Below are 13,452 nucleotides of genomic sequence, written 5' to 3' on the forward strand. Positions count from 1 at the left end.
GAAGAACTTTGTGGATGTGGACAGGATGCCATAGGAGCCAACTCCTAGGGGCCGTGGTGGCTTTGGCCCCCACAATAAAATATTTGAGTGGGCTGGGGGCCCCCAAAGTTGATGGACATTGCCATTCAACTGGTGTGCGTGTACAGTGTCATTTGATCAATTATACAGGGCGGGGCTTTCCTGGTCCCTCTCAATTTTTTATTCAAATTGGCGCCCCTGCAGGATGTGGGTGATGTCAGAAGCATGATGAAGTTACTGTAAGGTTGTCTCATGTAAATAAAAGCCTTGCTTCTTGCCACTGGCACATAAGAGGTTAGCTATATGTATGAAGGTGGCTGATCTGTACGACCCATATGTCTCCGCAGAATCCATCTTGCAGTTTTCTTGCGAGAATAAAGACAGTAACGTTGTAAAGGATGAGGAGAAATAAAATGAAAACGGAATAAAATGAAAGTGGCTTTGAAAAACTAGTTAGCTCAGTGATGAAGCTGAACTCTTTACTATATGCTCATGAAACCAAACTGCACTTACCTGTACTTAAGCAAACTATTGCTTCCAGTCCAGAGGTTAGTAGCGCCCACATTATGATGAGATCAGTAGGCCACCCTGTCATGAATATGAATCACTCGTTTCAACTGGATTTATTCTCGCTGAGGTAATAAAGCCATGTCTGTGTTGGTTTCTGCTTTCCTTCACTGTGCAGCGAAAGGGCTTGTCACGAGACAGGTGTTTACATTCCACAGTCTGTACTGTTGGAGTTTCTCACGGGAAAGGGAGGCTGGATGTGACGTACACTGGTTTCCTGTTTTTCACTGTGTGATTCTCTCCGAGCTGTTGAGGAGACAGGATGCATTTTCTGCTCCGGCAGAGGCAAGATGTCTTTCTGTAATATACCAGCTTTGAACTGTAAATAAAGCAATATAGAGTATGCAGCACGTACTCCTCATCCTTCCGCTGGGCACGAGACTCTGCTTTAAATCAACACGTGGTTATGGGCCCAGAAGTCGAATTGGAGTGCCGGCAAAGGATCGGAATGCAGAGGGACAGATCGGAACGGAATCTGCTCTGCGCGTAAAAGTGATTGATGAGGTATGTGCTACTGCTCCGGGCAGCCTGCCAGCTTCTAGTTAATGGCTTTATGGCTGGACTTTGAACTTTCAAAGCCGTTTTGCCGGGAATAGGCAAAAGGCTCCCAGGCACAAGTCACTATGCTGGGGAAATCGAAAGTAACTTTTAAGTGCGCTTTTGGAATAAGGCAGCTGCAGCAGTGACGCAGCAAGATTTAAAGCAGCATATATGACGCTGAAGGCTAATGCCAGAGTCATGATGGCCCTTCAGGATGCTTGTGGGATTCCTAAGCTCAACAAGAAAAATTACGCGGACTGGGTTCTGTATGCAGAGGCAATTCTGCGGAAAGAGGGTTTGTTTGAGGTGATTACAGAAACCCCCCCAGTTCCAGTTACAGATGCATGGGAAGCTAAGGATTCCAAAGCAAGGGGAACTCTTACATTGATAGTATCCCCAGAAGAGCTCTGTCTATTGCGTGATAAGACCTCAGCCAGAGAAATTTGGGACGCTTTGAGAGAAGCTCACTTAAGGACAGAAGCTGGGTCCACTATGTTTTACTTTAACAAGCTGCATAATATGGCTCTTGCTGAAGGTGGAGATGTGCGTTTACATCTGATGGAGATGCAAAATCTGAGACATGAGCTGCAACAGAGAGGACTCAACTTTCCAGAGGCTGTGTATTCTTTCATGATACTACAATCTTTGGGTTCAGGTTGGGAGTCTGTTGCAACCCAGATTGCTGTGCAGCCAACCGCTCAGCTAACAGTGGACTATGTAACTGCCGTGATTTTAAATGAAGCAGATCGCCGGGGTGCTAGCTGCATGGGCAAGGGGGAGTCTTCACAAACGTCATCCCATAGTGCAGTGGAACCACCAGATGGCGCCAAAGCTTTGAAGGCAGTGAAATGCTACTCGTGTGGACGTCTAGGCCATATGAAGAGGGAATGCAGATATCCCAGGGCCAAGACAGAGCAGCGCAGCGAAAGCTCATCGCGCGGAAAAGGCCGAGGCAAAGGCAAAGGTCCGGTGTCTAGGACAACGCAGCACAAGGCTATGGTTTCACGCTTCACTCCAAAGGTTGCAGAGGTCCAGAAGACGTCTAGATCTTTCTTCGTTGTTGATTCAGCGGCAACCCACCACATGTGCAACGATAAGAGACTGTTTGTGTCTTTTACACCGCAGGAAGATGCGATTCACCAGGCGGATGACCACACTATTCCCAGTAAAGGCTACGGAACTGTTGTTCTTCACAGTTTGGACTTATCGATACAGAATGTGCTTTACGTGCCAGACGCCAAACATAATCTGCTCAGCGTTGGACAGCTGAATGAGCGGAACATTGACGTTTCCTTCAAGAACAGGAAGTGCATCATCACAAAGAAAAATGATTATGTATTGCATGCTGAATATGTTGATCGTTTGTTTGTTTTGTATTATGATGATGTTGTGCAGGATGACACTTGTTGCATTGCAGGTTCTAACAAAAGTTTGCATGCAGGATGTATTCACGATTTTCATAGAAAATTTGGTCATTTGCATTTTGAGGCAGTATCTAAAATGCCTGCCTTGGTTGAAGGTATGACTATTAAACCCTGCAGGTACCACATGAAGTGCAAAGCATGCGCAGCAAACAAGGTGAAAATGGCTGCGAAAGGTAAGGTGTCTAGTAGGCAAGCTACAGAACCATACCAGGTTGTTCATGCTGATTTAGTTGGACCACTAGCGCCCTCTTTGGGTGGAAATAGGTACTTCATGGTTCTCATTGATGCATTTTCTAGATATATTTTTGTGTACAATCTCAAGCACAAATCAGAGGCTTTTCCTAGGTTCAAGGAATTCTGTGCTTGGTTGGAAAATGTGCACGGTAAGAAGATAAAGACTCTTTTCAGTGATCGCGGGGGAGAATTCACTTCTCAGCAGTTTGAAGCTTTTCTGACTGAGAAAGGAATTCAACACGATTTGTCTAGTCCTCGCTCGCCATGGCAGAATGGACTTGCGGAACGGGCAAATCAGACATTGCTTCAAGGGTTAAAAACCTTGCTGCATGATGCCAATCTTCCAGAGAGTTATTGGGCCGAATCTCTCTCGTGTTTTGTTTACAGTTACAATCGCAGGTTATCTTCAGCGATTGGTTGTACCCCCTATGAGAAGATGTTTGGCAAGAAGCCATACATCAAACACATGAAGATTTTTGGTTCTGACATGTGGGTTCACTCACCACAAAATTCCAAGTTAGACAAGCGTGGATTGCATGGTATCTTTCTAGGTTATCAGAAAGGGTCTTACAGAATAATGATGACTGACTCTAAGACAATTAAGCTCACGAGAAGTGTTGAGTACAATGCAAAGTGGGGGGAGAATGTGGGAATTTTCCAATGTTATCCTGATGACGGTGATGAGACTGAGGATAGTCAAAAGCAACCACAACAACCCACTGATGAAGGTTCTGAGTCTGAATCTGAAACTGAATCGGGTGATTCAGGGGATTTCAAGAGTGCGAAAGCCTCTATGCGACCCTCTGAAAGCTCTGATCAAGAATTGGAGGAACCATTGTTCACAGTAGGTCGTTTTTCTCCTAAGAAGGAAGAGGAGAGTGTTGAAGACTTAAGGCTAATTCGTAGGTCACAGAGAGCCACAAAAGGCAGACCTCCAAAGAGATTTGCTGATGAGTTTGCTACGATAGCAGTAACAGCTGTTAAAAGCTCCAAGAAGGTATTTGAACCTTCAAGTTTCCAAGACATCCAGGGTTTGGATTCAAAGGAAGCTGAGCCATGGTTAAATGCCATGAAGGCTGAGCTTGATTCCTTAGAAAGGAACAACACATGGGAGCTAGTTCCAGTAGTTCCAGGAATGAAACTGCTTGGAAGCAAATGGGTCTTCAAAGCGAAGACAGATCAAAATGGCAAGATAGTCAGACACAAAGCCAGATTGGTAGCCAGAGGTTTTGCACAGGTACCAGGTGAAGACTATCACGAGACCTATTCACCCACAGTGAGATATGAAAGCATTAGGCTTATGCTCAAGCTAGCTGCAGAGGAAAGTCTACACATTAGTCACCATGATATTAATACAGCTTTTCTGTACGGATCTCTAGATGAATCACTTTATATGCTTCCACCTGATGGCGTACAGGTAAAACAGGGATTTGTTTGTGCTCTGAAGAAATCCCTTTATGGTCTCAAACAAAGTGCACGGTGTTGGCACACAAAACTCACTGAAGTATTGTTTTCTCTAGGTTTTCAGCAAGGGAAAGCTGATCCATGTGTATTTGTCAAAGAGGAGGGGCAGAAGAAACTGTACTGTTTGTTTTATGTTGATGATTTATTATTCTTTTGGAAAGATGTCGCAATGTACAATAACGCCCTAGCTCAACTGAAAGAGCACTTTGACATGAAAGATCTTGGTGAGGTAAACAACTACCTATCTCTGGAAATAGAGAGAGATCAAGATGGTAACATTCTAGTACACCAGTCACGGAAAATTGCTGATGTGTTAAGCAAACTAAATCTGATGGATGCTAACCCTGTAGACACACCGATGACAACAGGTTATCAGGTAGATGACACTGAAGAAGCATTTTCTGACACTACACTGTACAGAAGTGTGCTAGGCAAGCTAAACTTCATTGCCAGATGTTCAAGACCAGACATTGCTGTTAGCTGTAATTTGCTAAGCAGACAAGTCAACAATCCTAGTGTCAAGGATTGGAAAGCTCTGAAACGCATAGCGCGGTATTTGAAAGGCACTATGCATTACAGACTGAGATTTAACAATCAGAAGTCTGGTGGTCTTGAGATATTTGCAGATGCAAGTTTTGGAAGTGACACTACAGACAGGAAAAGTACGTCTGGAGTTTGCTACATGTACAATCAAGGTCTGTTTGATTGGTCATGCAAGAAGCAAACAACAGTTAGTTTAAGTACTTGTGAAGCCGAACTGAATGCACTGTCTTATTCACTTAAGGATTGTGAATGGTTAATACAATTGTGCAAAGATATGAAAATTCCTGTCAAATGTCCAATCCAGGTTTACCAGGACAACAAAGCATGTTTGGCTTTGCTGAAGTCTGAAGGTTGTAAGCAAAGCACGAAGCACTTGCAATTAAAGTTGCAGCATGCTAGGGAATGTATTCAGAAGGGACTCGTAACGGTGTCCTATATGCCAGGTAATGAAATTCCTGCTGATGTATTGTCCAAGATTGTATCGAGGGATCAACACTGTACCTATGTGCAGAAGTTGGGTTTGTACTGATATTGTACGAACACGCTGCCCAGTGATGTTCACAGAAAGGGGGAGGATGTTGGTTTCTGCTTTCCTTCACTGTGCAGCGAAAGGGCTTGTCACGAGACAGGTGTTTACATTCCACAGTCTGTACTGTTGGAGTTTCTCACGGGAAAGGGAGGCTGGATGTGACGTACACTGGTTTCCTGTTTTTCACTGTGTGATTCTCTCCGAGCTGTTGAGGAGAGAGGATGCATTTTCTGCTCCGGCAGAGGCAAGATGTCTTTCTGTAATATACCAGCTTTGAACTGTAAATAAAGCAATATAGAGTATGCAGCACGTACTCCTCATCCTTCCGCTGGGCACGAGACTCTGCTTTAAATCAACAGTCTGGGCAGTGCTGCAGTACTTCAGACTGCAGTTGAGCTGATATAATAGAATCCTCCACAGTAAAAAATAACAAGATAAATAAATCCCTACATATAGAAAACTAGCAGGTCAGGGAGAAGGCTAGGTTGGAAACCTGCTCCCAGACATTTAGTATTTTATAGAGAGGGGAAAATTTGTATGGAGCATTTCAGTCACCTAAGTCCCCAACTGCAGCCTGAAACGCTACAGACACAGGTTTGCTAAGTAGGAGTTTTGTATCAATTAATCTACAGTGGTACCTCGGGTTAAGAACTTAATTCGTTCTGGAGGTCCGTTCTTAACCTGAAACTGTTCTTAACCTGAAGCACCACTTTAGCTAATGGGGCCTGCCGCTGCCGCGCGATTTCTGTTCTCATTCTGAAGCAAAGTTCTTAACCCAAGGTACTATTTCTGGGTTAGCGGAGTCTGTAACCTGAAGCGTCTGTAACCCGAGGTACCACTGTATTGGCAAACAGTCATTTAAGGCTATGTTAAGGTTTGGAGAAATGATGAAGGCGAGGTAAGGGACTGCTAAATCCCCCCGCCCCTTACTGTTATGCTCAAAATCTCTCCACATACAAGCAATACTGGCAGTGGTATCTTTTCTAGAGCATAGTCAAACAAACATGTTGGTGAACTCTTTTCCAACCATTCTTTGGGTTGGGGACAAAAGGAAATCCTGCAGCCCCACCCCCAAAAGGGCTTGCTCATATTGTCATTTAATGTGGCTAGTAACCACCCTGTACCTCCATTAGTTCTCTGTTGTTCACCTGACGATCTCCTCCATTCACTGCCTCCCACACCTTTCCTTCCCTCAATCCAGATTTTTTCCTACCAGCTGAGCAGCTCAGAGTGCCCAGATAGAGATCAGGGGCTGAGAAATAATTGAAAGGAAGGGGTGTCAGAATAGGTAAGTTCTTAAAAAGCGAATGACCCCGACTCAAACAAAAGTGAAAGGTTTCTAGAAGTGCATGCTGTCAATCTGCCCTTGTGATTTGAGCCTCCAGCCCCCAGAAGCTCTGACACGCAGCCAGAGGGGAGTGGAATGGGACTCCTCTCCTGTCTCTCACCTCCTGCCCCCCCTCCAATTCTTGGCAATGTGTTTGATGGCCAGCTCTGTGGTGGGAGGGGAGGAAGGAGGGATTTTTGCAGACAAACGAAACATGCATGCAGGTTCATTCATGCGTGCTCACTTGATCAAGGAAACAGGGGTGGTGGGTGCAGAGGTGGGCTAGAGGCAGGCAAATAGGAAAAGAATGAAATAAACACAAGTATGGACAGAGAGGATAGTTTGATCCAAGTATTAAGAAAGTACAAAGTGATCAGGTTTGGACTACGATAGACCAATTCAGATAAGAAAAATGTGGATTTTTAGGCATTTTATGTGATGGTGTGGATGAGTCCTAAACTGGAGGAAAGACATTTCCCCAAAATTTCTAAGGCACTGTGACTTACCTTAGTTAACCTTACAAGGTGGCTAAGAGTTTTCCATTATTTTCCTTGGGTTGTTTTTTTTTTTTTTTAACTTTAAAAAAGGCCTGCCCAGCTCACAGCAGTGCACACTGCAGTTTCCTGTTGCCGCACTAACTGAAATGCCATGGGAATGACGCCACATTGCATCGCTGCCAAGCCATTCTGGAAAGTGCGGCCAGTGGGAAATGGCAGTAGGCATTCAGCAGCCTCCACCCAGCTGTACTTCCTGGAATGCCAAGGGAGTAATGCAATTTGAACACAAGAAAGTGTTGGCTGAATCAGGCCAAATACCAATCTAGTCCAGCATCCTGTTCTTACAGTAGCCAACCAGATGTTCATAAGCAGGGCCTGAGTGGAATTCATCTTTTTCACAGTTGCTACATATTGGATCAACATCTTTGAGCTATCCACTATACCCCCAAGTTCTTGTTCTTGGTGAATTACCATCAGTTCAGGCCTCATTAGTTTACATGTGAAATCAGGAAGATGATAGATGAGAGATAGATGGTAGATAGATAGATAGATAGATAGATATTTGCGCCAATCTGCATCACTTTGCACCTGCTTATGCTGAATTGCATTCACCATTGTACTGCCCATTCACCTAATTTGGTAAGAGCCTTTTGATCCCTTTTTGCTTAACCACCCTAAACAATTTGGTATCATTGACCTCACTGCTCACAACTAACTAGCTCATTGATGAACAAGTTAAAAAGCACAGGTCTCAATACATCTCCTTTGGGGACTCTACTTTCTATACCCCTCCACTGTGAGAACTGTCCATTTATTCCTGCTTTCTGTTACCTAACCAGTTACTGGTCCATAATAGGACCTCTCCTCTTATTCTGTGACAGCTAAACATACTCAGGAGTTTTTGGTAAGAGTATCAATAGCTTTTGGAACAAGTATGCAATGTCAGCTGGGTCACCTTTATCTATATACTTGCTGACACTCTCAAATAACTGTACAAAGTTAGAGAGATAGTGAGAGACTCTTGCAAAAGTCATACTGGTTCTGCTTCAGAAAGACATATTATTCTATGTGCTTGGCATTTTTATCTTTAATAGCAGTTTTACCAGAACAGATATTTAGTGAACTGGCATGTAATATTTAAGATTCCCCCAGGATTCCTTTTTTAAAATTGGTGTTACCTTGGCCATTTTTCAGTCCTCGGGTACGGAGCCTGATCCTAAGTTACATTTTTTTGTTAGAATATAACTAATTTCACATTTGAGTTATTTTAGAGCTCTCAGGTGGATGCCATCTGGTGATTTGTCAGCTTTTAATTTGTCAATAAGACCTAGAAATGTGTCTCTTGTCACTGCAACTTGCCTCAGTTCCGAAGACTCCATTCTCTGTAACATTTGTTCAGGAACAGATATTTGCCATGCGTCTTCAGTGCAAAGACAGATGCAAATGTACTAGAAAGTGATGGATATCAACAATTGCTCGATGTGATGTTGTACAGTCTCCACACAAACAAGTCAGAATGAATGCTTAATAAGCAGCCGATATCATATAACCTTCACACAAACACTGTGTAAACAAATCGGGATGAATGTGCAATAAAAAGGCGTTTGTAAGCAGCATGTGTTAGGACTTCCTTTGCAGTTGTCCATTTAGATAGATACTTGCTAACACTATGGTCACTGTTTCCAATCAGTTCAACAACCAGATAGGTCAGAACATGAGAGTCTTAATCTCAGGGTTGTGGGTTTGAGCCCCACATTGGGCAAAAAGATTCCTGCATTGCAGGGGGTTGGACTAGATGACCCTCATGATCCCTTCCAGCTCCACAATTATATTATTCTAGTTACATTTTCCACAAGGTCCTGGGTGTTACTTAATACTAAGTCTATGGCTGCCACCCCTCTAGTCAGTTCCATGACCAGCTGTACTACGGCATTGTCACACTGCATCACTTCAAAGGCGTTGCATAAAGTGCTGAGAGCCCTGTGACACTATTAAAAAGCAAGAAACATGGAAAACATTTGGACTCCTCATGAGGTTAACAAAGATAAGGGCAGCTCCTCCCTCAAAAACAAAATGGCGCAAACTACTTCTGTCCCAAGAAATGAGTAGAAAGCTGGTCCATATTTTCAGCAGGGATGTTTTTGGGAAACTGGGAGGTAAGGATTTTGGCCTAGACTTAATCCTTTCACCAACAGATGGGAAAGCAATCCAACAGGAAAAAGGTTAGATAGACTCTTCTCTTTATCACTCCTCTGATTATATTTGCATCCCACTGCAGCTTTTTCAAAAAGAAAAAAACCTAACTCCAGAAACTTGCTAAATACAATTAATGAATGTTAGAATGATGTTGGAATGAAATTAAGTGGTTTTAGCAGCAATGTTACAAAGGAGTATGTAAAAATGGATTGTTAACAGGAGAGAATCTAAAGTTATAATATATTAAGATAAAGGATTAAGATAAAAACAAAGAGGGAAAGGATTTGCTGAATTAACTAACTGAACCGGAATACAAAAAAGGGAGGTGTGAGGAGGTCAGGGAAACAAGTAAATGAAAGACAAGACATGGAAAGATTGATTTGTTTTTAATTGTTTTTATTTTTCTGTATTTTGTATTTTCTTTTTTCTCTTTTTCTTATTCTTGTAACCTTTTTTTGAAACTTTAATAAATATCATTTAAAAAAACCAAACAGAAACTTGCTAAATACAGCTTATGTGTTATACATATCTCTCAAGAGCAAATTAAGACATTTAGTTTGGCTTCAAGTACTAGGCCTACCATTCGTTTCAAGATTTTGCTTGTTAGCATATTCATGCAAAATACCGTATGTACTTATGGTTTACTGTGCATTGTACCAGTCATCTATTGCTTGATTAGGCAGATGTTTCCTGTGTTCTCACGCTTATGAGAGAGAAAAAGCGGAAGTGCAAGCAGACAGAACTTTGAAAGCCAGGTGTTTTTGCTTACTCAAGACCCACATTAAATGAGAGAAAACGAGATGTTAGTTGCTTAGGGTAAGAAGGAAGCTATGTGATTATGCTCAGAGACGGTTCAGTTTCACTGAGCTAACTATTAGGACAAATGCCAACATACATTGAAAAATACATGCACCAGTATTTGTACAGTAATACCCATGAGTATTGTGCTTAAGACAGCTATGCACAAGAGAAAAGCACTGGCCGACTTGAGGCAAACCTGAGGGACGCACAACAATTCTGAAATATGTAAATATTTCTATATATCTCCAAGCCAGCCCATAATAACTCAATGGTATGGAATGCTGAGAAGTGGAGAGCTGAAATACCTGGCAGCCAGGTAGGAGGGGGGATTAGAATGGAGTGGCTGGAAAAGGACATACAGACAAGCATATGTATGGTAGAATGAACCATTGTCTGGACAGGTCATTTATTGGTTCACACTGAGGAGGATTTTTTAATTATTCCCAGGAATGGAAGTGAGAAAATTAAGAAATCAAAGATTTTGATATTGCTGGGTTTCAGTGTGTCCACTCCACCCCATCCCTCAAAAGAGCACCCCAAAATAGAAACAGATATGAATTCCTGCTCTTTCTAACTCAGTTCTTATTTAGCATGAACCTGTTTGGCCCTGACACCAAAATCTTTTCAGCACCAAGTTAAGATTTTTCTTTTCTTCCAACTATCAAAATACAGTTTAATCAAGCTGTGTGAAGGGTTTATGCTAGTGCCACTCTTGGTTGCTGATACATTTCTCACCCCGTCTGTGGAACCTGGAGTTTTATATATTGGTTTTCCATTATGGTGTACATTTTAAACAATTTTGCACGTTTTTAACTTGATTGTAGGTCACCTAGACCCTAGAACAAGGGTGGAGAACTGCTTCCAGCTGGGGGACATAATCCTACTCTCCAGAAACCATGCAGCCCATTTTGAAAAGTGCACCTGTCAATCATCTGATGTCACAATGACAACAGGTGAAACATTTTCTCAGGTGGTGACATGTTTTCCTTTGCCCGTGCGGTTTGAAATCCAACGCCACAGGTAAAGACTCTGAGGGTTGCAGATGCTGATGTCTGCCAGCGCCTGCGAACCCCAATTATTTTGCCAAACTGGTTTGAAAGCCCAGGAACTGGAAGCTACCACTAACTTCAAACTCTGCTTTAGGCTGGGAGTCACATCTTTACATGCCCTCCCCTCATGTCACACATGGTATAGATGGACATGGACTAAGGATAACGTTCTTGGGGCCCAAATTAGGGCTCCTTGTGTGCCATAGATGTCCCACTATCGGTGTAGAGACCGCTGTGTCTCAGAAGACCAATGCAATAAATACAGTGGTACCTTGGGTTACATACGCTTCAGGTTACAGACTCTGCTAACCCAGAAATATTACCTTGGATTAAGAACTTTGCTTCTGTATGAGAACAGAAATCATGCAGCGGCGGCACAGAGGCAGCAGGAGGCCCCATTAGCTAGTGGTGCTTCAGGTTAAGAACAGTTTCAGGTTAAGAAGAGACCTCCATAATGAATTAAGTTCTTAACCCGAGGTACCACTGTACATAATTTGTGCCACACTTTTCTTCCCCGGAACTCAGATAGGTGTAGATGCCCTCCACCTGCATTTTAGCCTTGCAATTTGGGCATTTTCTTCCTGCTTTTTCTAAAGGTTTTCTGGATTGTATTCCTGTATGCCCAACATGAGTTTGTTCAAACTGCGGGAGGCAGTGGAAGACAGGAGTGCCTGGCATGTTCTGGTCCATGGGGTCACGAAGAGTCGGACACGACTAAACAACAACGCCCATTCACTTGGGCATCTAACATAATTAGACGTGTGGACCCTATGGAAAGTGTGGTGTAGTGGTTAAGAGTGTAGGACCAAGACCTGGGAGACCAGGGTTTAAATCCCAACCTAGCCATGAAACTCAGACTAACCTACCCCGCAGGGTTGTTGTAGGGATTAAATGAGGAGGCGGGAGAGACACGTACGCCATCCCGAATTCCATGCAGAATGAACGCGATAAAAAGCAAACGATCAAGCCGCGCACACCTGGCACATTCCAGTTACAGTATAAGGGCTTGAACCGGTTGCTTCAGTCACTTCGAGAAGCCTCTCTTCGACTATACGCTATATTAAACTTTTCTTTCTTTCTTGTCTCCCCCTGCCCCTCCCAACCCCGTGTGTGGCGTGATGAAAACTGCGTAATTCAAAGTGTTGCCTACACAGTACTTAACGGGCGGGTCTACTCTTAAGGGGGGGCAAACACAACCCGCGCCTTCCTGCGCATGCGCCAAACCAGCCGATCCCTTCCAAGCCGTTAAGATCACGCACACTTCCTGCTTGTCCTCCCTCCGGGAAACGCATGCGCAGAGAGACGCTTCTCCCCCCCTGTTTCCCAGAGTGCTCTGCGCGGTGAAGAAGCGTCGGTCGCGGGCTGAAGGCATTTTGTGTCCTGGATATCAGCAGCGAAAGAGAGAGAGAAAGAGAGCGAGAGCAAGAGAGAGACAGACAAGATGGCGGCGGCGGCCGAATGAAGCGTCAGGCGGCGGCGGCGGCAGCCGGATCCGCTCGAGCTTCTCCCTCCCTTCCCAGCCCTCAGGGCTGCCTTTCCTGAGAGGGCAAAGAGAGCGCTGACAGCCGCGGAAGCGTGTGGAGGGGGACGTCCGCTTCCTACAAAGGGGCCTGGTTGCGAACGGAGCCTCGGGGACCGGAGTCCTCCCTCCCCCCCGTCCTCCATACACTTCCCCCCTCTTCTTCTTCCTCCCACCGACAGACCCCTCGAAATCCTGGCTTTTTCGTAGCGGGAGCTCCTTGAGGAGAAACTCGGCAGTCGGGCGCTCGACGTGTGAACAAGCCCCCCCTCCTCCCCCCTCCCCGCTCGCGCTCTCCCTCGGTCGCCATGGCGAGCAGCAGCGGCTCCAAGGCCGAGTTCATCGTCGGGGGCAAATACAAGCTGGTGCGGAAGATCGGCTCGGGCTCCTTCGGGGACATATACTTGGCCATCAATATCACCAACGGGGAGGTAAGGGCCGGCGGGCGCCCGGGCCTCTTCTCCCCCCCTCTCTCCCCCCGTCGCGTCAGAGAAGAGGGGTCGCTTCTCGCTCCTCCCCCCCCCCCCCCCGCCTGGCAGAGCATCAACTCGGGGGAAAAGCGCCAGGAAAAGCTCCCCGGACTCTCTTGCCACAAGTCTGGCCGCCCCCGCTTCGCCCTTATGTCGAGGGCCGTTTCTGACTTCTCCTTCGCCTTCTCTCCGCTTTAGTGGTTTATAGATAGTAGCGTCGGACTTTTTCCTCATTTTTATTTTGGAACTTATTTCTTAGGTTCTTTTTTTGGGG

At 44.7% G+C, this 13,452-nt stretch overlaps 1 protein-coding gene across 10 annotated transcripts in view; it reads left to right on the forward strand.

The window, feature by feature from the left end:
- Nucleotides 1-12,566: 12,566 nt before the first annotated feature.
- The window catches only part of CSNK1A1 (casein kinase 1 alpha 1), a gene marked incomplete at its 3' end in the record, with an annotated part of 42,130 nt that continues 41,244 nt past the window's right edge, over nt 12,567-13,452 (forward strand). For 5 of the 10 annotated variants that reach the window (XR_013982892.1, XR_013982893.1, XM_080995288.1 and 2 more), the window contains exon 1: nt 12,569-13,139. Coding sequence is in view for 8 of the 10 variants with exons in the window: in XM_080995288.1 (XP_080851414.1) it covers nt 13,017-13,139 (123 nt within the window). Of the gene's footprint in view, nt 13,140-13,452 lie in introns of all 10 variants that reach the window. The other 5 variants (XM_080995284.1, XM_080995289.1, XM_080995287.1 and 2 more) reach the window with 5 other exon arrangements.

This window comes from Podarcis pityusensis (genome assembly GCF_964106645.2).
Source record: "Podarcis pityusensis genome assembly, chromosome: 2".
In the NCBI taxonomy this organism is placed as follows: Eukaryota; Metazoa; Chordata; class Lepidosauria; order Squamata; family Lacertidae; genus Podarcis; species Podarcis pityusensis.